We start from the raw sequence: 17,773 nt of genomic DNA, 5'->3' as shown, positions 1-17,773 counted from the left end.
TAACCCAGGCCTAGAGATCACCAGAGGTCAAATCTGAGATGACCCAATAGTGAATTCACGACACTATGTTCAAAAATCCGCTCCGGTATACAATGGATAGACAAAGCATTGCCAGTGTGACGTCATATTGACAGACAATGTGTTCCTACCTCATTTTAAAAACCGCTAGTGGGGACTAAAGAGTGTCCGGATTTTAGGCCACGAAAATATGGTAATCCTACTTTAAATAGTCTCAGTCAAGTCATTCGTAAAACCCTGATTATTGTTCAAAAGTCATGCGTTTTTATAACAAAATTGTTTGTGGAAAATTATTACGACCCACCGAAAACTTGCTGAGTTTGGTTTGGTCTGCGTCTATAAGAAAAGCAATCGTTATAGGCTACTACGGTACCGGTACATCTTTCTTGGCGCCATGTGGAATTAGACACATCCGCAAATCCATACAGCTTGGGCCAATGGCCACGCATCTTGATTTTGGGCCCATCGATAAATTAAAGTATTTCGATTATTTAGCTGTATTATAGTCCTACATTTTGGTCATATTTTGAGCAGTGTTTCATTCCAACGTCTATGATAGTCCATAATTTCGGCCATAATGTTGGAGTCACTTTATAAAAGCAACGCGAAACGGTCCGGAACGGCGTTTCGGTAATATATAGTTACTTCCGAAACGACCCGGTAAAATAATTCTTGCAGATACGCGGCAATGTTCATTTTTTCAGGCCAACCCACCATCTCCTGGAATGTAGGCTACTTGAACTAAGATTTCAATTGTATATTCGTGCACTACATCGAACGATATGAGTTAAAAATCTCTACAAAACAGAAAAAAAGCAAAGACTCGAGCGTAGCGCGGAAACTAATTGCAGTTACATGGTTAAAGTTGGCTAAAATATATATTTGGTGAGAGGACATGACCTGGTGACCACCCCAATGCACAACTCAGACCAACTGTACCACATTGTCCTGACTAAAGAAGGTAGTTAAAAGGGCATAAAATATAGGCCTCGTGTCCCCTGAACCGCAAAGTCAATCAATTTGACCCCTGTTTTCATTTAAATAATTCGTGATACAAAATGGCGACTAAAATGAATGGCGACTAGACACAGAAACGCTTGCTTTCTGGTCCAATCCTTTTCGAAGTTTCAGTGGCTGAAAGATTTGACGAATACTGATAGTTTTTATCCAAGCGAAAACTACGATGGTAAGTAAGCTGCGTAGTCCTAAGAACATCGTTGTGCCAGACTATATTGTAAAAATATGGGCGCTGGTCTAGAATCCTACCACAACGCTGTCCAGCACCCTAACCAAAATATATGTGCGTTGGTTAAATAACGGGTAACACTAATTTACGGAATGATGAATGGTCGGAACGGTCGGAACGGTCGGAACGGTCGGAACGCTCACATTATTATTATTAAATATAATAACACTTGACCCACCTTCACCCAAACGCTAACCCCCACCCTAACTCAAATATTGTGCGTTGGTTTAATAATTGTTTTAACAGGGTAACACTTTCAATTAGTGAGCGTACCATTCCGACCATTCATTATTCCGTAAATTAGTATTACCCTTAAATAACTGTTTCAACGCTATGGTAGGATTCTAGACCAGCGCCAAAATATGTACCAACCTTTGATATCACAGAGTTTTTCAAGATAAAAAATCCGCACCAAAGATATATTAAGGCAATTCTTACTGTATGAATATCCGACTCCAGCACTGGTCTGAAATCTTACCACACCGCACATTATTACCAGAAGCTACACAGCACCAAAGCGCTAGCACAAAAACGATAAAGTAAAAATAAACGTATTTACGACCAAAATTTTGAAAAAAAAATTATACCACAATACTAATACAGGCCTGTACTTTCTGAATATAAAAAAAAATATAAAAATTATGAAAAATATTAATATTCAATATTAATATTCGTCATAAATGACAAGATGAAAAAATTTCCGCACCGTTTAATTAACAAATTGTTGTAGACCTTGATCGCACCTTTCCAGTGATACCACACTCGATGCCACTAGTATGGGGCATAAGGGTTTAAATCGACGATAACCGATATTAATATTCATAACATATCGCGATAATTTTTAAACGTCTGTAGCATCCTCAATTCGAGATGGAATCGAGCGAAATTTCGCCACGGCGCTTTAGACTATCCTACCTGGCCAAAGAAAGAAAAATTTTCAAAAAATTCAAAGATTAAAAAATTCCATATTTATCACTGAATATGAACAATATCGCGATTTTTGCTCCCAGCAAAGCACCCCCCAAAAAAGATTAAATTTTCAATTCCGCACCGTTTAATTAACAAATTGTTGTAGACCTTGATCGCACCTTTCCAGTGATACCACACTCGATGCCACTAGTATGGGGCATAAGGGTTTAAATCGACGATAACCGATATTAATATTCATAACATATCGCGATAATTTTTAAACGTCTGTAGCATCCTCAATTCGAGATGGAATCGAGCGAAATTTCGCCACGGCGCTTTAGACTATCCTACCTGGCCAAAGAAAGAAAAATTTTCAAAAAATTCAAAGATTAAAAAATTCCATATTTATCACTGAATATGAACAATATCGCGATTTTTGCTCCCAGCAAAGCACCCCCCAAAAAAGATTAAATTTTCAATTCCGCACCGTTTAATTAACAAATTGTTGTAGACCTTGATCGCACCTTTCCAGTGATACCACACTCGATGCCACTAGTATGGGGCATAAGGGTTTAAATCGACGATAACCGATATTAATATTCATAACATATCGCGATAATTTTTAAACGTCTGTAGCATCCTCAATTCGAGATGGAATCGAGCGAAATTTCGCCACGGCGCTTTAGACTATCCTACCTGGCCAAAGAAAGAAAATTTTTCAAAAAATTCAAAGATTAAAAAATTCCATATTTATCACTGAATATGAACAATATCGCGATTTTTGCTCCCAGCAAAGCACCCCCCAAAAAAGATTAAATTTTCAATTCCGCACCGTTTAATTAACAAATTGTTGTAGACCTTGATCGCACCTTTCCAGTGATACCACACTCGATGCCACTAGTATGGGGCATAAGGGTTTAAATCGACGATAACCGATATTAATATTCATAACATATCGCGATAATTTTTAAACGTCTGTAGCATCCTCAATTCGAGATGGAATCGAGCGAAATTTCGCCACGGCGCTTTAGACTATCCTACCTGGCCAAAGAAAGAAAAATTTTCAAAAAATTCAAAGATTAAAAAATTCCATATTTATCACTGAATATGAACAATATCGCGATTTTTGCTCCCAGCAAAGCACCCCCCAAAAAAGATTAAATTTTCAATTCCGCACCGTTTAATTAACAAATTGTTGTAGACCTTGATCGCACCTTTCCAGTGATACCACACTCGATGCCACTAGTATGGGGCATAAGGGTTTAAATCGACGATAACCGATATTAATATTCATAACATATCGCGATAATTTTTAAACGTCTGTAGCATCCTCAATTCGAGATGGAATCGAGCGAAATTTCGCCACGGCGCCTTAGACTATCCTACCTGGCCAAAGAAAGAAAATTTTTCAAAAAATTCAAAGATTAAAAAATTCCATATTTATCACTGAATATGAACAATATCGCGATTTTTGCTCCCAGCAAAGCACCCCCCAAAAAAGATTAAATTTTCAATTCCGCACCGTTTAATTAACAAATTGTTGTAGACCTTGATCGCACCTTTCCAGTGATACCACACTCTATGCCACTAGTATGGGGCATAAGGGTTTAAATCGACGATAACCGATATTAATATTCATAACATATCGCGATAATTTTTTAAACTTCTACACTGCGCTTTATTCTAAAACCTTCATCCGTGAATGTAGTGTCAAAGAAACATGGCTTTGTTCGAACCACATCCTCGCATTCATTGTCTTTCGTGAAGCTTTTAGAAGTCTCTGCGTCAGACCATTGTTCTCGTGTTAAAGGATCTATTATCTTTTCGCACCAACTGCTCGTGCCAACCATGTAAACCGAAAAAAGGTCCTAGAATGTTACTCTCTTTAAACCCTGTTTCGCTGTCAATTTGTTTTAGTATTAAAAAACTAATGCGCAGTTATTTTATAAAACAAGATCGACATGAGCAGAAATTGTTTTGGTGAAAACACTTCAATGATAGCTGTTGCTTTAACTCTTAGTATTCTAGGTTAATGTGCGCTAGATGGCATATTCCGCAATTTTTTTGTCAAGTTAAACGTGCATTATGGTTGTAATTTAATAATTCAAACTTGCTTACTCCACTGTAGCTTACTAACAGGTTTTGGCAGGAATACGACATCTCGGCCATCTCCTAAAATGTAAAAAATCATATTTTTAAATAACATTTTGGACTTTTCTATACATCCAAAACAGTTCAGTATATCCCACCAAAGGAAATTTATGTTAATCTTTGAATTGTATTACACATCTTCTAAATGTATTTCATTGTTTGAGAGTTGTAAATAGTTGTTTACCAGAAACTTGTTTACCAAAAAGTTGTTTACTCCGAAGTTGTTTACCAGTTTTTAATTTGTTTGTTAGAATTGTCGGCATAAACCACTAAGTCTAACTCATCTATAACTATTGACAAATGATAGAAAATTTGCACTAACCGCAGGCTGGAGGTCCTGCTTCTTAGCAACGGTGGTCGATGCAGCTGGCTTTCTCGCTGCCATGGTTTTCCACTCTCCGCCCTTCGACTTTAAGAAACATATGTTCCAATTAGCATAAAGTGGAACTAATTTGTTATCTGAAAACATACCTCATTTGTGGAAAAACCAAATTCCAGCATCGACGAAACAGGGGTCCTACCTCTTAGTGCCTTCGGAAAGGTCTGCAAATATAAAGCTTATCATAACATATTTGCGAAAAAGATAGGTAAAATATATTTGCTTCACTTACCACAGACAAAGCCCCATCTTGTTTGGTGTGCACGACACCAACCACCTTGGTCGCTTTGTGACACACCTGAAATAAAGATAAAAATATGTAAGTTTATAATGATCCTGTTTTATGTATAATTAGGCGTTTTTTATACATTAAGGCTAAGCAATGGCATTAAATAAACACCACATATACATGCACATATTCAGTGATAAATATGGAATTTTTTAATCTTTGAATTTTTTGAAAAATTTTCTTTCTTTGGTCAGGTAGGATAGTCTAAAGCGCCGTGGCGAAATTTCGCTCGATTCCATCTCGAATTGAGGATGCTACAGACGTTTAAAAATTATCGCGATATGTTATGAATATTAATATCGGTTATCGTCGATTTAAACCCTTATGCCCCATACTAGTGGCATCGAGTGTGGTATCACTGGAAAGGTGCGATCAAGGTCTACAACAATTTGTTAATTAAACGGTGCGGAATTGAAAATTTAATCTTTTTTGGGGGGTGCTTTGCTGGGAGCAAAAATCGCGATATTGTTCATATTCAGTGATAAATATGGAATTTTTTAATCTTTGAATTTTTTGAAAATTTTTCTTTCTTTGGCCAGGTAGGATAGTCTAAAGCGCCGTGGCGAAATTTCGTTCGATTCCATCTCGAATTGAGGATGCTACAGACGTTTAAAAATTATCGCGATATGTTATGAATATTAATATCGGTTATCGTCGATTTAAACCCTTATGCCCCATACTAGTGACATCGAGTGTGGTATCACTGGAAAGGTGCGATCAAGGTCTACAACAATTTGTTAATTAAACGGTGCGGAATTGAAAATTTAATCTTTTTTGGGGGGTGTTTTGCTGGGAGCAAAAATCGCGATATTGTTCATATTCAGTGATAAATATGGAATTTTTTAATCTTTGAATTTTTTGAAAATTTTTCTTTCTTTGGCCAGGTAGGATAGTCTAAAGCGCCGTGGCGAAATTTCGTTCGATTCCATCTTGAATTGAGGATGCTACAGACGTTTAAAAATTATCGCGATATGTTATGAATATTAATATCGGTTATCGTCGATTTAAACCCTTATGCCCCATACTAGTGGCATCGAGTGTGGTATCACTGGAAAGGTGCAATCAAGGTCTACAACAATTTGTTAATTAAACGGTGCGGAAATTTTTTCATCTTGTCATTTATGACGAATATTAATATTGAATATTAATATTTTTCATAATTTTTATATTTTTTTTTTATATTCAGAAAGTACAGGCCTGTATTAGTATTGTGGTATAATTTTTTTTTCAAAATTTTGGTCGTAAATACGTTTATTTTTACTTTATCGTTTTTGTGCTAGCGCTTTGGTGCTGTGTAGCTTCTGGTCACATTATTGGGGTTGTGGTTGGTCAAGTATTATTAAAATAATAATGCTTCACCCACCCAAACCAAGATGCTAACCCGCAGCCAAGTATTGTGCTTTGATTTAACAATTCTTTGAACGCTGTGGTAGGATTCTAGATCAGCGCCCTGACTCCTATAAATACTGTACTTTACTTCACAGTGTTAAAACTTTCGGCAGTGTAATTTTTTATCATATTTTTTTCTTTCAGGAAGCATAGTTCACTTCCACAATTCACGGTTTTCTGAGATTGAAACAAGATTCTTTTTTTGTTTCGCAAAAGAATTTATTCTTTTCAACTGTTTTTTCCTTTTTTTCGTGAGTTGTATCTGTATTTTTTTTGTTTTTTCTCTTAAAAGGTTTTTGTGGTCCACTACTTTGCTTATTCAAATAATTATTTTATTTTGTAAATGTAATCAAGAGTAATTTTTGTAGTTTTTCAAGTAAGCTTGAGGGCCAATGAAAAACTTTTTAACTTTATGTATTTTTACAATATTAATTTTTCTAGGAAACAAGATCAATTCTTGTTGATTGTTTCAATCATGACTGCAGCTCAACAAGCAATAAACTTTCAACAAACCAACACTGAAGTTACTGGCACCATTAATGCTCCTGGAAAAACAAATTTGATTATCAATTACTTGCCACAATGCTTGACTGATTCAGAGTTTTACCAACTTTTTTTGAGCATTGGTCCTGTGACATCTGCAAGAATTATCCGTGACAAACAGAGTGGTTATAGGTATATATCAATTACTGGAACAAATTATATCTACCCGTACAGTATTTTTGTTGTCAAATGGTGTTATTTTATATAATTAAATTAAATAAATAAGTAAATCCATGTTAATTTTTTAACATATTTTATTGGTTGAGTTAGTTGTTTCATTGTCTTAGACTTTTATTTTACCTTGTATATGCGAAAGCACACCTTATCACATATAATATTCAGCGGTTGGGGATTTGTCAATTTTAAATCGTATAGTATTTTCAACATGATCCATTCTTTGGTAGCTACCTAACTATAATATTTAGATGAATGCCAATATCTGATTTCAATTAGTGGTATTGGTACCCCCCTCAGGACTCGAGTAAGATCATATAAAACGATGTACAGTACCAAATTTTGTAACTGATATGGCCGCTAAACTGGAAATTGTAAAGGCGAAATAGCATATGGTGGATAGTTTCACACTATGTTGTGTGGTGGTGAATTCTATGACACCCCTATGAGTAGATTGCTGAATATCCACCATATTTAATTACATAAAGGGGTGCAATGCAGAATCAGTGCAAGACTCGGGACGTCAACCAAATCGTACATCACTATTAGAAACAATGCATTCTGTCTTCACATCAAATTTATCTCAAGATTAAAAAGTTATTATATAAACTTATTAAAAATCTACTAATTATACGGCTTCACTTATAATTATTACAACTGTTTTTTTTATAACTTATGTGACATTTACACTGAATAACAGACAAAAAACTTTGGTATGGGTAAAGTTCTTAAAAGTATTGTCACAATACAAGTAAGGCAAAGGCAATGTATTTTCTATGGAGTATAATAGCTGGTGGTTGTAGGCAGTTAACGTTGAACATATATTAAAGTACATAAGCATAATTTAAATGTTTATTCATTTTCACTATGCTAAAATGAGCACTGGATCCAATGTGTTACTGTCTTTTCTCTTTTTTATCCTGATAAAAAGTGCTATCAAGTGGTTTTAAAATATAGGATAATAATAGCAGTCCCAACAATAAAAAAATACCCTTAGATCTCATATTTAAAACAGCATTCTTTTTTCAGTTTCGGTTATGGTTTTGTTGACTATGAAAATGCAGCAGATGCAGCTCGGGCAATTGCAGAACTCAACAAGAAAGAACTCTACAGCAAGACAATAAAAGTTGATTACTCCAAGCCGTCTGGTGTACAGACCAAAAATATAAATCTCTATGTTTCTGGACTTCCAAAAGATATCACAGAGGAAACTCTGAAGAATAAATTTTCTCCCTATGGTAAGTTCTATTGTCTTAAGCCTAATTCATTGACAATGTCAACTACTGGTAATCACATCCAATAATTATTTTGACTACCATTTGCATTTTAACATATCAATCTTTTACCTTAGTCTTCTGTAATTGTTCAAACTAACCACTTCCAAACATACAATTTGTCAAACTAACCATTTCCAAACATTGCAGTAAATAGCATTCAAAATCTCAAAAATAAATTTCAAATAGTCCGTGCGTTTATTTACATGCCCTTATGCCAAAAAAATGAAACAATCTACAAATTTACTATGTAATAAGTAGATTGTTTTATTTTTTTGGCATAAGAATTTCTGATACTAAAATAGAAATCTTGGTGAAAAGCACTGAGGTAGAATGTAAATTTGCAGAAAACATGTCAACATTTTGGTGAATGTTCTTTCGTACAGGTGATTGCTATTTAGTTGAGACTTGTTTGACTGCCGAGTATAATTTTAAATTCAACATATAACCTTGGAATAGAACAGGGGTCTGCACCCTTTTCCTAGTTGCGGGCCAAAACCACACTCGGCAAGATCTGTAGGCTGTTATAATTTTCCACCAACAACTTCAACATAAAACCCTGAGGCTTTTAAGAATTTTATTATAATAACTGTCAATCAAGTACTAACCCTTGATTTTTCTGCAAATGAAAATGAGTCCAATTACACTTAAGGAAATAATGCATAAAGTGTGAAAAAATTGTGTTTGTTTAGTTTAAGTTGGCAAAATGGTTAATATAAAAGGAGAGGTGACGAATCACTTATTGCTTATAATCTTTTAATATGTATTTTATAAATGATTGGAATGCCTTTGTGGAAAAAAATTAAGCAAAAGTTTCGTTTTTGAAAGTTTGATGCTTTATAATTTTCGTTTTTACTCACTGCACCTTTAAGCTGAGAAGATTTTACTTGAAAGTCGATCATAATAGATACTTCAAAGCAAATCAAGATCCCAGCGAAGCACAAAACATTGATGTAAGGGTAAAATAGCTAAAATATATGGGAATTTGTCCCATGTCCAATCTGCTAAGTAGTTGTGGGCTGGGTAAATTAATTCGGCAGGCCAGACTGGCCTCCAGGCAGTAGATTGCCCAACCCTGGTATAGAATGTTCCTCATTTTTTTATCAATGTTGTTTGTCTTACTTTTAAGGTTCAATTGTTCAAGCTAGACTGGTCCATGACAAATTTACATGGAAATCACAAGGAATAGGCTTTGTTCTTTTCTCTAATAGAGATGAGGCTAACTGTGCAATGCAGGTAAAAAATTAAAGTCTAATTTAGACCTCCCTCTTTTATTGAGGAATTAAACTACTAGTTCTATGTATTTACTCTTTATTGCCATTACATTGTATACCTTCTGAATTAAATATGACATGTTGTTTCAGTCCCTCAATGGAACAGCCTTTTCAGAAGGATGCACTTCACTGTTAACGGTTCGATTTGCACGAAATCAACAGAAACCGCCACCTGCTACATATTTGAATTCAAATAACATGTATTCAGGCGGAATGAACAACATGGGAAATCAATACAACCAGGTTAGCTTCATCAAAAATATTTTTTGTAAAGGTTGTATGTCTGCCAATGTAAAGTTGTCATGCAGCATTATAGCAATCTATTAATACATATGATATATTTGTTAATTTATTGCCTATGCTGCTATGCTCCTAGGTCACGTTCCATGAATATGTTAAAATAAACACCCATCAGACCAAATTTAGAACAACATAATTTAGGCATTATTCCAATAAATTTGAAAATTATTCCACAGGTTTAGGTCTTATTGAGATGATTTTAGATCTTATTTTGTTGTGGATACTTCATATTTGTTATGTTGTTGATCTTAATACTGATATTGTTGTTTGTAGGTCTTATTGTCGTTTTTTTTTTTAAATGTTTTTAATTAAATAATTGAGATCAACATGTATTTTTGATTAATTATCAACAATATTGTTTAAAAGTTTTCAGGTGCAAACAAAGGCATGTGGGGTGGCGTGGGTAACATGAACCAGCCTGGGGGTGGCCCAATGCGAGGGCCGGGCTATGGTCGCGGAGGCCGAGGGGGCCGGGGTGGCAGAGGAAGATATTCTCCCATGGCCGCCAATAAGTAAGTTATGTACTATACAAGGCATTTCGCGAATATACTTTTTTTAATGTTATTATTTTTTTTTATCAGATGGGTAGTTAAAAAATAAACATAAAATTAATAGTGTTACGGAATTGTTATTCTAGCATGAAGCCTCTTTGGATTGCGACATTTTTAAATTTATTTTAAATTCTGTTAAATTCCATGTTAATGTTAGTTGAGAAATAACTTATCTGTAAAAAATGTATATTAGTGAGTCACTTTTAGTTTATGTTTTTTAGTTTTGAGCAACAGCTGGAATAGTAAAAAGTATTGCAAAATTTTATTTTTATTTTTGCAGCAGTAACGCCTACATGGGAAATATGGGACAGGGCAATTATGACTACAACAATGGTGGAAATAATGCCGCTGGAGACGCGAATGGTCCACCAGGCACAATTGTCTTTGTGTATGGTATAGGACCATACACCACTGAACAAATGCTATGGGATCTGTTCAACTCCTGTGGAAACATTACGGTATGGTACTTGAGTTTTTTAGTCAATGTAAGTATAACCCTTGCGGAGAGTAAGGGTTGTATAATTTTCAAATGGCTGTATGCCTATAAGTATTTATTTTTGGTAATAATGTTTGCATTTTGGCCATCGAAGAATCATAAAATATTGTTTTTTGTTGCAGAGAGTTAATGTAATTTTTGATCAAGCGAAAGGCATGGGTAAGGGTTATGGCTTTGTGAGCTTTTCCACTCCACAAGAGGCTTACAATGCAGTTGCCTGCATGAACAACTTTTGCTACCAGGGAAAAACGCTTCAGGTTTCCATCAAATCATAAAGAGTTACAACCTTCCACATCGATGAAAACTGTTTTAACTCATTTTTAAGTGAAAGACTTTTCTTTCAAATTTTACTTGCAACGTGGCAGGTCGTATAAGTAAATGCCTGTATGTAAGCTACTGTGTATAGCAAGAATATTAAAATTATAAGCATGTGTAGCCTGTAAAAATTCAACGTAAACAATTTTATTGTAAAAGTGAATTTACTACCAAGTTTAATCTGTTCTATTCTTGGTGTTATTTGAACTCCGTTGCAAATAAACTTGGCTTTTGTGAAAATCTTTATTTACCGCGTTACAAGTTTAAACATAAAAAACAATTATTTAGCTCCGGGTGGTCCAAACCTAGGCCCACGGGCCACATGTGGTCCGCGACATCATTTTTCGTGAGCACTGTTGAAATATTGCAAGGCGTACTTAAAGGGTTTAATCCGCAGTGGTTCTCAACCGGGTTGCGCGACACTCTATCTAGGGTGCGATTTTTAACGCCCAGGGTGCCGAGTCAATTTTTTGCTCTATTGGTACCTAAGCTTATTGATACAATTTGTTGTGTATGATAAAAGTGCCAAAAATTAAAAAGGTTTTTTTTCAACCTTGTTGCACAGTTAATGTACGGTACTGTTACAATCTCGTTTATTGTATTGTTACACTTTATCACTCGGCAAAAATACGAGGAAGGGTGTCGCGAACTATTTGTAATTTCTGTAGGGTGCCACAAGCCAAAAAAGGTTGCGAAACTAAGAAATATAGGTGACCAACGAACAATAAGCACGTTTGAATTGTTTGGTTATAATAACATTTCTCCGGCTATACACCATTAAATAAATCAGTTTACTATCGCTCACCAAGTTCGGATCCCGGGTTGGCAAGAAAGACTACTTTTTGGTATGTCTTAGACCGGTTTAAAAGTCGCAGTACGTCCTTTATATACCTATATGGAACTTTTTAAAATGGCTGTTTGGCGAAATTATAAGTTATATCTTCGTTGTGTTTTCCGTCGTTTTAATATGAACGTAACATGAAAAGTACGATCCTATATAAATGACCATATTTGCAACTTTAACGATAAAATATGTCGCGGTTCTGGGAAGTATTGTTTTTACAGGATTTTACTGTGACCAAATGTAAACGCCCTAACTCTATTTCAGGAAAACTGATCTAGTTGAAAAATTATTTGACGATGCTTTCTTCTTTAGCTAACGTTACAATGTGGAAACCAGGTGGCACCTTTTAAAGGTAAATTGTGTTAAAATCTTGATAAGCGTTCGCACAAACATGCTTCATCAGATCTAACAAACCTAAAGTAATTAAAGCACAAGTGCAAGTAAAACGCCTTAAAGAGAGTCTAATATATCCTGACATACGCTTGCAAAAACAAGCTAGCATCTTCAATGTGGGAATATTTTTTGAGCTGTGTCAAGTTTTACCATAAATTTAGTAAAAGTCTGCAACTTTTAGTCCATCATGGATACTAGGTCACTAAGTTCGTTCCTAAAAGGATATGTTTTTAGAGTTAGACGAAAAATGCTCCAATGTAATATTTCACTGGCAATGGAAACCACCTGCGACAGCGTTGTTCGCAATACCCTGTACTAACAGTAACCAGTTATCGGAATGGCGACGTTGACTAATTTTAATCGCCTTAAAAGCACGCTGATAAAATGCAGACTAGTAAAAAGTTTGTTATACGTCAAAGCGACTACAATATACGTTAAAGAAAGAAGTGCCGCCCACTGCGAATCTATGCTAGCTAAATACTTCCAAGACACTGAGCCTCGATAAAATTAGATTCCTACAACAGTGGTTCTCAACCTTTTTAAAACATTTCACGTGGTGGTCTTCTTACATTTGTTTCGATGATTAACAGTCTTAAACAAGGTTCTTAAAATTGTTAAGCGCGGATCCCATTTTTTTCTTTACATAAAACTGTTAAAATAGTCGGTTTATACTTCGTTTACACCAGAAGAGTGACTTCTATCTGTTGATATGTTGCTTGGTGGAGCTAACTCTATTATCCATTGAATGTTCAACGTAAACAGTGTTTCGGGAAGCAAATTTTATGCGTCACATCAATAATTCGGACGTATTTCATACAGAAGCAGTCAACAAGCTCAAGAAATTATATGATGTGTATCTCATTTATTTCAACGAAACAAAGGCTTGCCCATTGGTTTCGAAAAAAAGTTCAGTACAGTAACGTTGATAAAGAACAACATTAAATCATTTCAGGCACCATGCGCAAGACACTTCTTTTGTAGTATTTTTTTTTATATTTTTTGTTATTATAGCATTTTACCGTAAACTGTAACCTTGTGTATGTTAACTTTATTATTTACAGTTAAAAAGCTAGTATTCAGTCGACAAGGATGACCTTATTTTGTCTTCAATTTTCAACCAAGCGGCTGCGCCTTTCGGCTAAAATTACGTATATTTATAAATGATAGGCGAAGTAAGTAATCTGCCTAAAAGTGATTAGGTGATTTAGGGAATGGGCTATTTATACGTAGAACAGACACGAAAAATGTTACAAACAGTGGTGCTTGAACTTGTTTTACACCGTTGGGTAGCTAGCCTGAGTGGCAATTCCGCATTGGTTGTTGCGGTTTCTTGACATCCGAATGTAACCCTTGTCGCCCCAAGACTCACCCCAGCTGAAAACAAATCGTAGTTTATTAAAATTGAAGTACAAACAAATTATACAGGAGGGATTAGGTTTACGGTTACAGTAATAATAAAATAACATTAAATGAAGTCAACCATATGTGAGCTATTATGTACAAAAGCACAAACTATACCTGTTTTTGACAAGCCAATAATCTTGACCGTCTTGTGTTCCGTATCCCACCACTAGAACGCCGTGGTCCAACAGGCTGCTGCTGCACTCGAGTTCGTTATACACACCTGTCAATTAATAAGACACTTATACAAGCTGAAATGCTAACAGATTAAAAAACGAACACTTGAGATAGAACGTTAAAAGGTCATGTTGCCTGTACTTTTCGCAATTTAAACAAAAAAATGTAGTTGACCATTTTTTTATGTAGAACTAGAAATAGTTTAGTTTGTACTAGAGGGAGAGAAAACATATTTTAGAAAAGCCAAGATACCAAGCAATATTGTGCAGCAACCCAAGATAAAATATATAGGAAAAGTGTTACACAGTTTCACTTCGAAATCCCTCTATTGTCTGAGCGACATCCGGTTTACACCTGGGGTATGATCAAACCCAGTCGAAGAAGTGCCACTTTTATAACTAGTAACAATGGTCCAATCAAACACTATGTTACCTAAATTAAGCATTTAAAAAATCGTCACCAACAAGAAATCCTTTTAGATGCCAAAATAGCTTTAATTTTAATTTAATGAATTTAGTAATTACCAGATGAATAAAACTGGAATGATTGATGGCTGGCGTCAATTGCGACAGATATGGGACCCACAGTAGCCACAGCTTGTTTTAAAGCAGTTTCATCACCAGATGGAATATCTACGTAACCTTTGTCGGTGGCACCAACGTCTTTTTTGTTAAAGCGACAAACACCATCCTAAAATAAAATTAGAATTAGTCTTTTTTTCTAAATAACTCATTAAAGTTTAATTTAATTAGGTTTTGGCTATTCTTGCTTACTTATCTTCAACTGAATTTATGTGTTGGATTCTATTAAAGAGCAACAAACACTGACCTGCAAATCATTAAGTTACCGATCACACATTTTCAGTGACCCGCTTGTATTAAAATAATGATCAAACATAGTGAAGTATTTTAGTAGCAAGCGAATGCCTTACAAAATATTGTTAAAATGGCTCCTCTGTTAAAATCAATTTAAAATATATTGCTATATGTTTGGATAAAACTTCTAGACAATTTTTTTTTTAATTATAAAAATATTAGTGGTAACTAAGTTAACTCTTCACTTGGTTTTAAATGTTTTGGCAATGTCTATGTTTTTGTACATAAATGTTTCGCACATTTTTGTATTAATCACACAGAGTAATTTTAAATAACCTAGTAAGTACCAATCAATAAATAAGAATTAGACTTGAAAAGATGCAGCAACTGTTTCACATATTTATTAACAAGAAATTAAAGGTTTGACCAACTTGTGTTTTTCATAGAATATGGTATCTTTTGGGACCCTTGCTATAAAAAAGAAACTAGTACAAATCAATTGGTCTTTAAAAAATGAATGCAAGCAAGGTAAGACTACAATTTTTTTAACCTGAAGCTAGCAGTGTTTTGATATGTGTGCCACGTAACTATACTTAGCCAGTACGGCTTTATAAGGGCTGGATCACATGTAACACTGTTTTAGTTGTATGTAGTTTATGATTTTTGACTTACCTGGGCCGTATAGGGATAGTAAGCTTCTGTGTCAATGCCATTATTAAGTTTGATGTATCTGAATGCCTGGTCCATGAGACCTCCATTGCATCCTTGGTTACCCTCAGGTACACTGCAGTCTATTAGGTTTTGTTCACTTAGACTCACCAGATTATCTGTAAGACAATGTTCAGCATTTAAAATTTCCCTGCTTTTGGCGTACTAATTATACATAAGCTGTAGTCGTTGGTCAAAAATCAGCTTCAGAAGGGCTAGATCTAAGTTGTTAACACACATATGTGTGCATGTTTCATTACAGTAGTGATTTGTGTTTTAGTGGCCCAATTTTTAAATTACAGGAAGCCACATGCTTCCGAGGTAAGCCTTAAAAGAACAGGAGCATAACTAAATGTTTTAAATTTCAAAGTTGGATACCTAGTATAAATACCTTTTAGTAGGTACCACATACAATCATACATAGATCAATTTTGTACATTTTATATTTATGATGTAAACATTAAAAAAAAACATTGCATTATTTTTTGGTTAAGAGTGGATGTTATCGTTTTTTGGAGCTTACAGTGTAATTAATATTAACTTACATTACCCTGTTTGTTTTTTATTTATTATTTATGACCTTGTGAACAATTTTATGGCATAACTATTTTTGGCTTTCAGGTTGAAGAAATTGGATTTTTAACAACACATAAACCATTTAAATAAGTCTTTATACTACGTTCTGCAAGGCTGTACTAAGGTGGGGTACATGTATGTATGCAATGCATTGGCCTATCACTGCAGGAAAGCTTTTTCATGTTAAACGGTCATTGGTTTGGGTCAAGTATTACAATTATATTTATTCTCTCATATTTATTTTTTTCTTTGAATTTCAACTTTGACATCATGTTTCGTTGGTATTAAAACAAATGTGGTAAGTTTCTAGACCAGCGCCCAAAACTGACATACTACATAATTTTTAGCCTCATAACCATTTAATCATACTTGTTTTTCTGAAATGCTGTCCTTCCAATGATCCGGTGGCGCTAAATGACCAGCAAGATCCACATTGACCCTAAATGTGTACAATGTAACCACAAAAAAGGCCTATTCAAATTGAGAGAGGTATAATAAATTTACTTAGTTCTATAGAATTTTTTAAATACATTTACTGGTGTGGTGTGAGACAAGAACAAATGTTGTATACAATTTAGTTTGCTACCTGATTTTTAATAGGTGTTACAAATCCTTTTTCCCTCCAATCCACAGATTTTGGTAGATCTGGTACGTTCTCAAGCATCAAATAAGCGTTTCCAGGCTTTCGTTTTATTCTCATGTCATTTCTGTATCCATTCATCATATTTGTAAACTCTGTCCCATTCTGCAAACAATTAATTATGTTAACAAACTGAAAATAATTTCTTTCTGCTTCACTTTATTGGATGCTTTTTTTCTCAGGAGAAAGTCACCTAGCTAAGGCCACATACTTCTCTAAAAACTTCTCTCAATCGCAACAACAGTTAGGACATTTTAGATTTAAAATATAGCTTTGTTAAGCGGCTTGGTTTAAAATTAGACAGAGTGTTTTTACAATGTAGGCAACATGTTTTCAAACACTGGTTTTAAAAATTGCACAATATTCTTAAATAAAAAAATAATTAATTTCAAACAGCACAAACCAGGTCTGCAAAATGGTTCAGTTCAAGATTGTATGACCTTTCGCCCTTGCCATAGTACAAGTTGTGTATAGCAATCTTCTTCCTGTTTGCATTCCAGTTTATAAGTGCCTCTGCTTCCTTTTCCTGGTTTAAAATTAGAATATGGTGAAATTTTGATGGAAAGTTTACGTGTTAAAATCCATTTATTTTTGGAAAATAAACGAAGTTTACTAGTTTTGCTGCATAGTCAAGTGTGTTTGTCTTTAAAGCATAAAAATATAAATTTAAACACACAGGTTTATTGTTATATTAAATTATAACAACTTACTATAGTATTATAGACTTTCTTGTAGAGGAATTTCCACTTAATAAAAAGCTCATTTGAGCTAATATCTGCAGCAAAAGTCACAGAAAACAAACAGAAAAGTAAAAATTGCAGCTTCATCTTTAAAAAATTAAAACTAAAATCTATGAAAACAGAAACAATAATACATATTTGGTTTTAATTCTACACCTATTATAATCGGTA

At 34.5% G+C, this 17,773-nt stretch overlaps 2 protein-coding genes across 3 annotated transcripts; one reads left to right on the top strand and one right to left on the bottom strand.

Moving 5' to 3' along the window:
- The first annotated feature begins 1,129 nt into the window (after nt 1–1,129).
- On the top strand, nt 1,130–11,542 carry LOC146160504 (ELAV-like protein 1). Of its 2 annotated transcripts, XM_083385950.1 has the most exons (9): nt 1,130–1,204; nt 6,526–6,632; nt 6,823–7,056; nt 8,128–8,336; nt 9,502–9,608; nt 9,737–9,889; nt 10,313–10,458; nt 10,778–10,955; nt 11,116–11,542. In XM_083385950.1, the coding sequence occupies exons 3-9, from the start codon at nt 6,857–6,859 to the stop codon at nt 11,266–11,268; spliced, it is 1,146 nt and encodes a 381-aa protein (XP_083242076.1). In that variant the 5' UTR covers nt 1,130–1,204; nt 6,526–6,632; nt 6,823–6,856; the 3' UTR covers nt 11,269–11,542. The 2 variants fall into 2 exon arrangements, with proteins under 2 accessions (XP_083242076.1, XP_083242077.1); XM_083385951.1 differs by lacking the exon at nt 6,526–6,632 and having other exon boundaries at nt 1,148–1,204.
- Nucleotides 11,543–13,368: 1,826 nt separating this feature from the next.
- Nucleotides 13,369–17,732, bottom strand: LOC146160503 (procathepsin L-like). Its single transcript, XM_083385955.1, has 8 exons — nt 17,573–17,732; nt 17,266–17,388; nt 16,809–16,967; nt 16,592–16,661; nt 15,611–15,765; nt 14,648–14,813; nt 14,064–14,169; nt 13,369–13,919 (listed from the first exon to the last, which is right to left on the bottom strand). The coding sequence occupies exons 1-8, from the start codon at nt 17,687–17,689 to the stop codon at nt 13,820–13,822; spliced, it is 996 nt and encodes a 331-aa protein (XP_083242081.1). The 5' UTR covers nt 17,690–17,732; the 3' UTR covers nt 13,369–13,819.
- Between the last annotated feature and the right edge of the window lie 41 nt (nt 17,733–17,773).

The sequence above is a fragment of the Ascidiella aspersa genome, chromosome 3 (assembly GCF_963924565.1).
Source record: "Ascidiella aspersa chromosome 3, kaAscAspe10.2, whole genome shotgun sequence".
NCBI classification, from domain to species: Eukaryota; Metazoa; Chordata; class Ascidiacea; order Phlebobranchia; family Ascidiidae; genus Ascidiella; species Ascidiella aspersa.
Note: the sequence above shows the minus strand (reverse complement) of the source record. Positions and strands in the feature narration are given on the sequence as shown.

Coding starts and splice junctions, on each gene's coding strand:
- LOC146160504 (XM_083385950.1), top strand. CDS start 6,857: ATGACTGCAGCTCAACAAGCAATAAACTTTCAACAAACCAACACTGAA. Junction 9,890..10,312: donor TGGGAAATCAATACAACCAG/GTTAGCTTCATC, acceptor ATTGTTTAAAAG/TTTTCAGGTGCAAACAAAGG. Junction 10,956..11,115: donor ACTCCTGTGGAAACATTACG/GTATGGTACTTG, acceptor TTTTTGTTGCAG/AGAGTTAATGTAATTTTTGA.
- LOC146160503 (XM_083385955.1), bottom strand. CDS start 17,689: ATGAAGCTGCAATTTTTACTTTTCTGTTTGTTTTCTGTGACTTTTGCT. Junction 16,968..17,265: donor TGAACCATTTTGCAGACCTG/GTTTGTGCTGTT, acceptor AATTGTTTGCAG/AATGGGACAGAGTTTACAAA. Junction 16,662..16,808: donor TAACACCTATTAAAAATCAG/GTAGCAAACTAA, acceptor GTACACATTTAG/GGTCAATGTGGATCTTGCTG.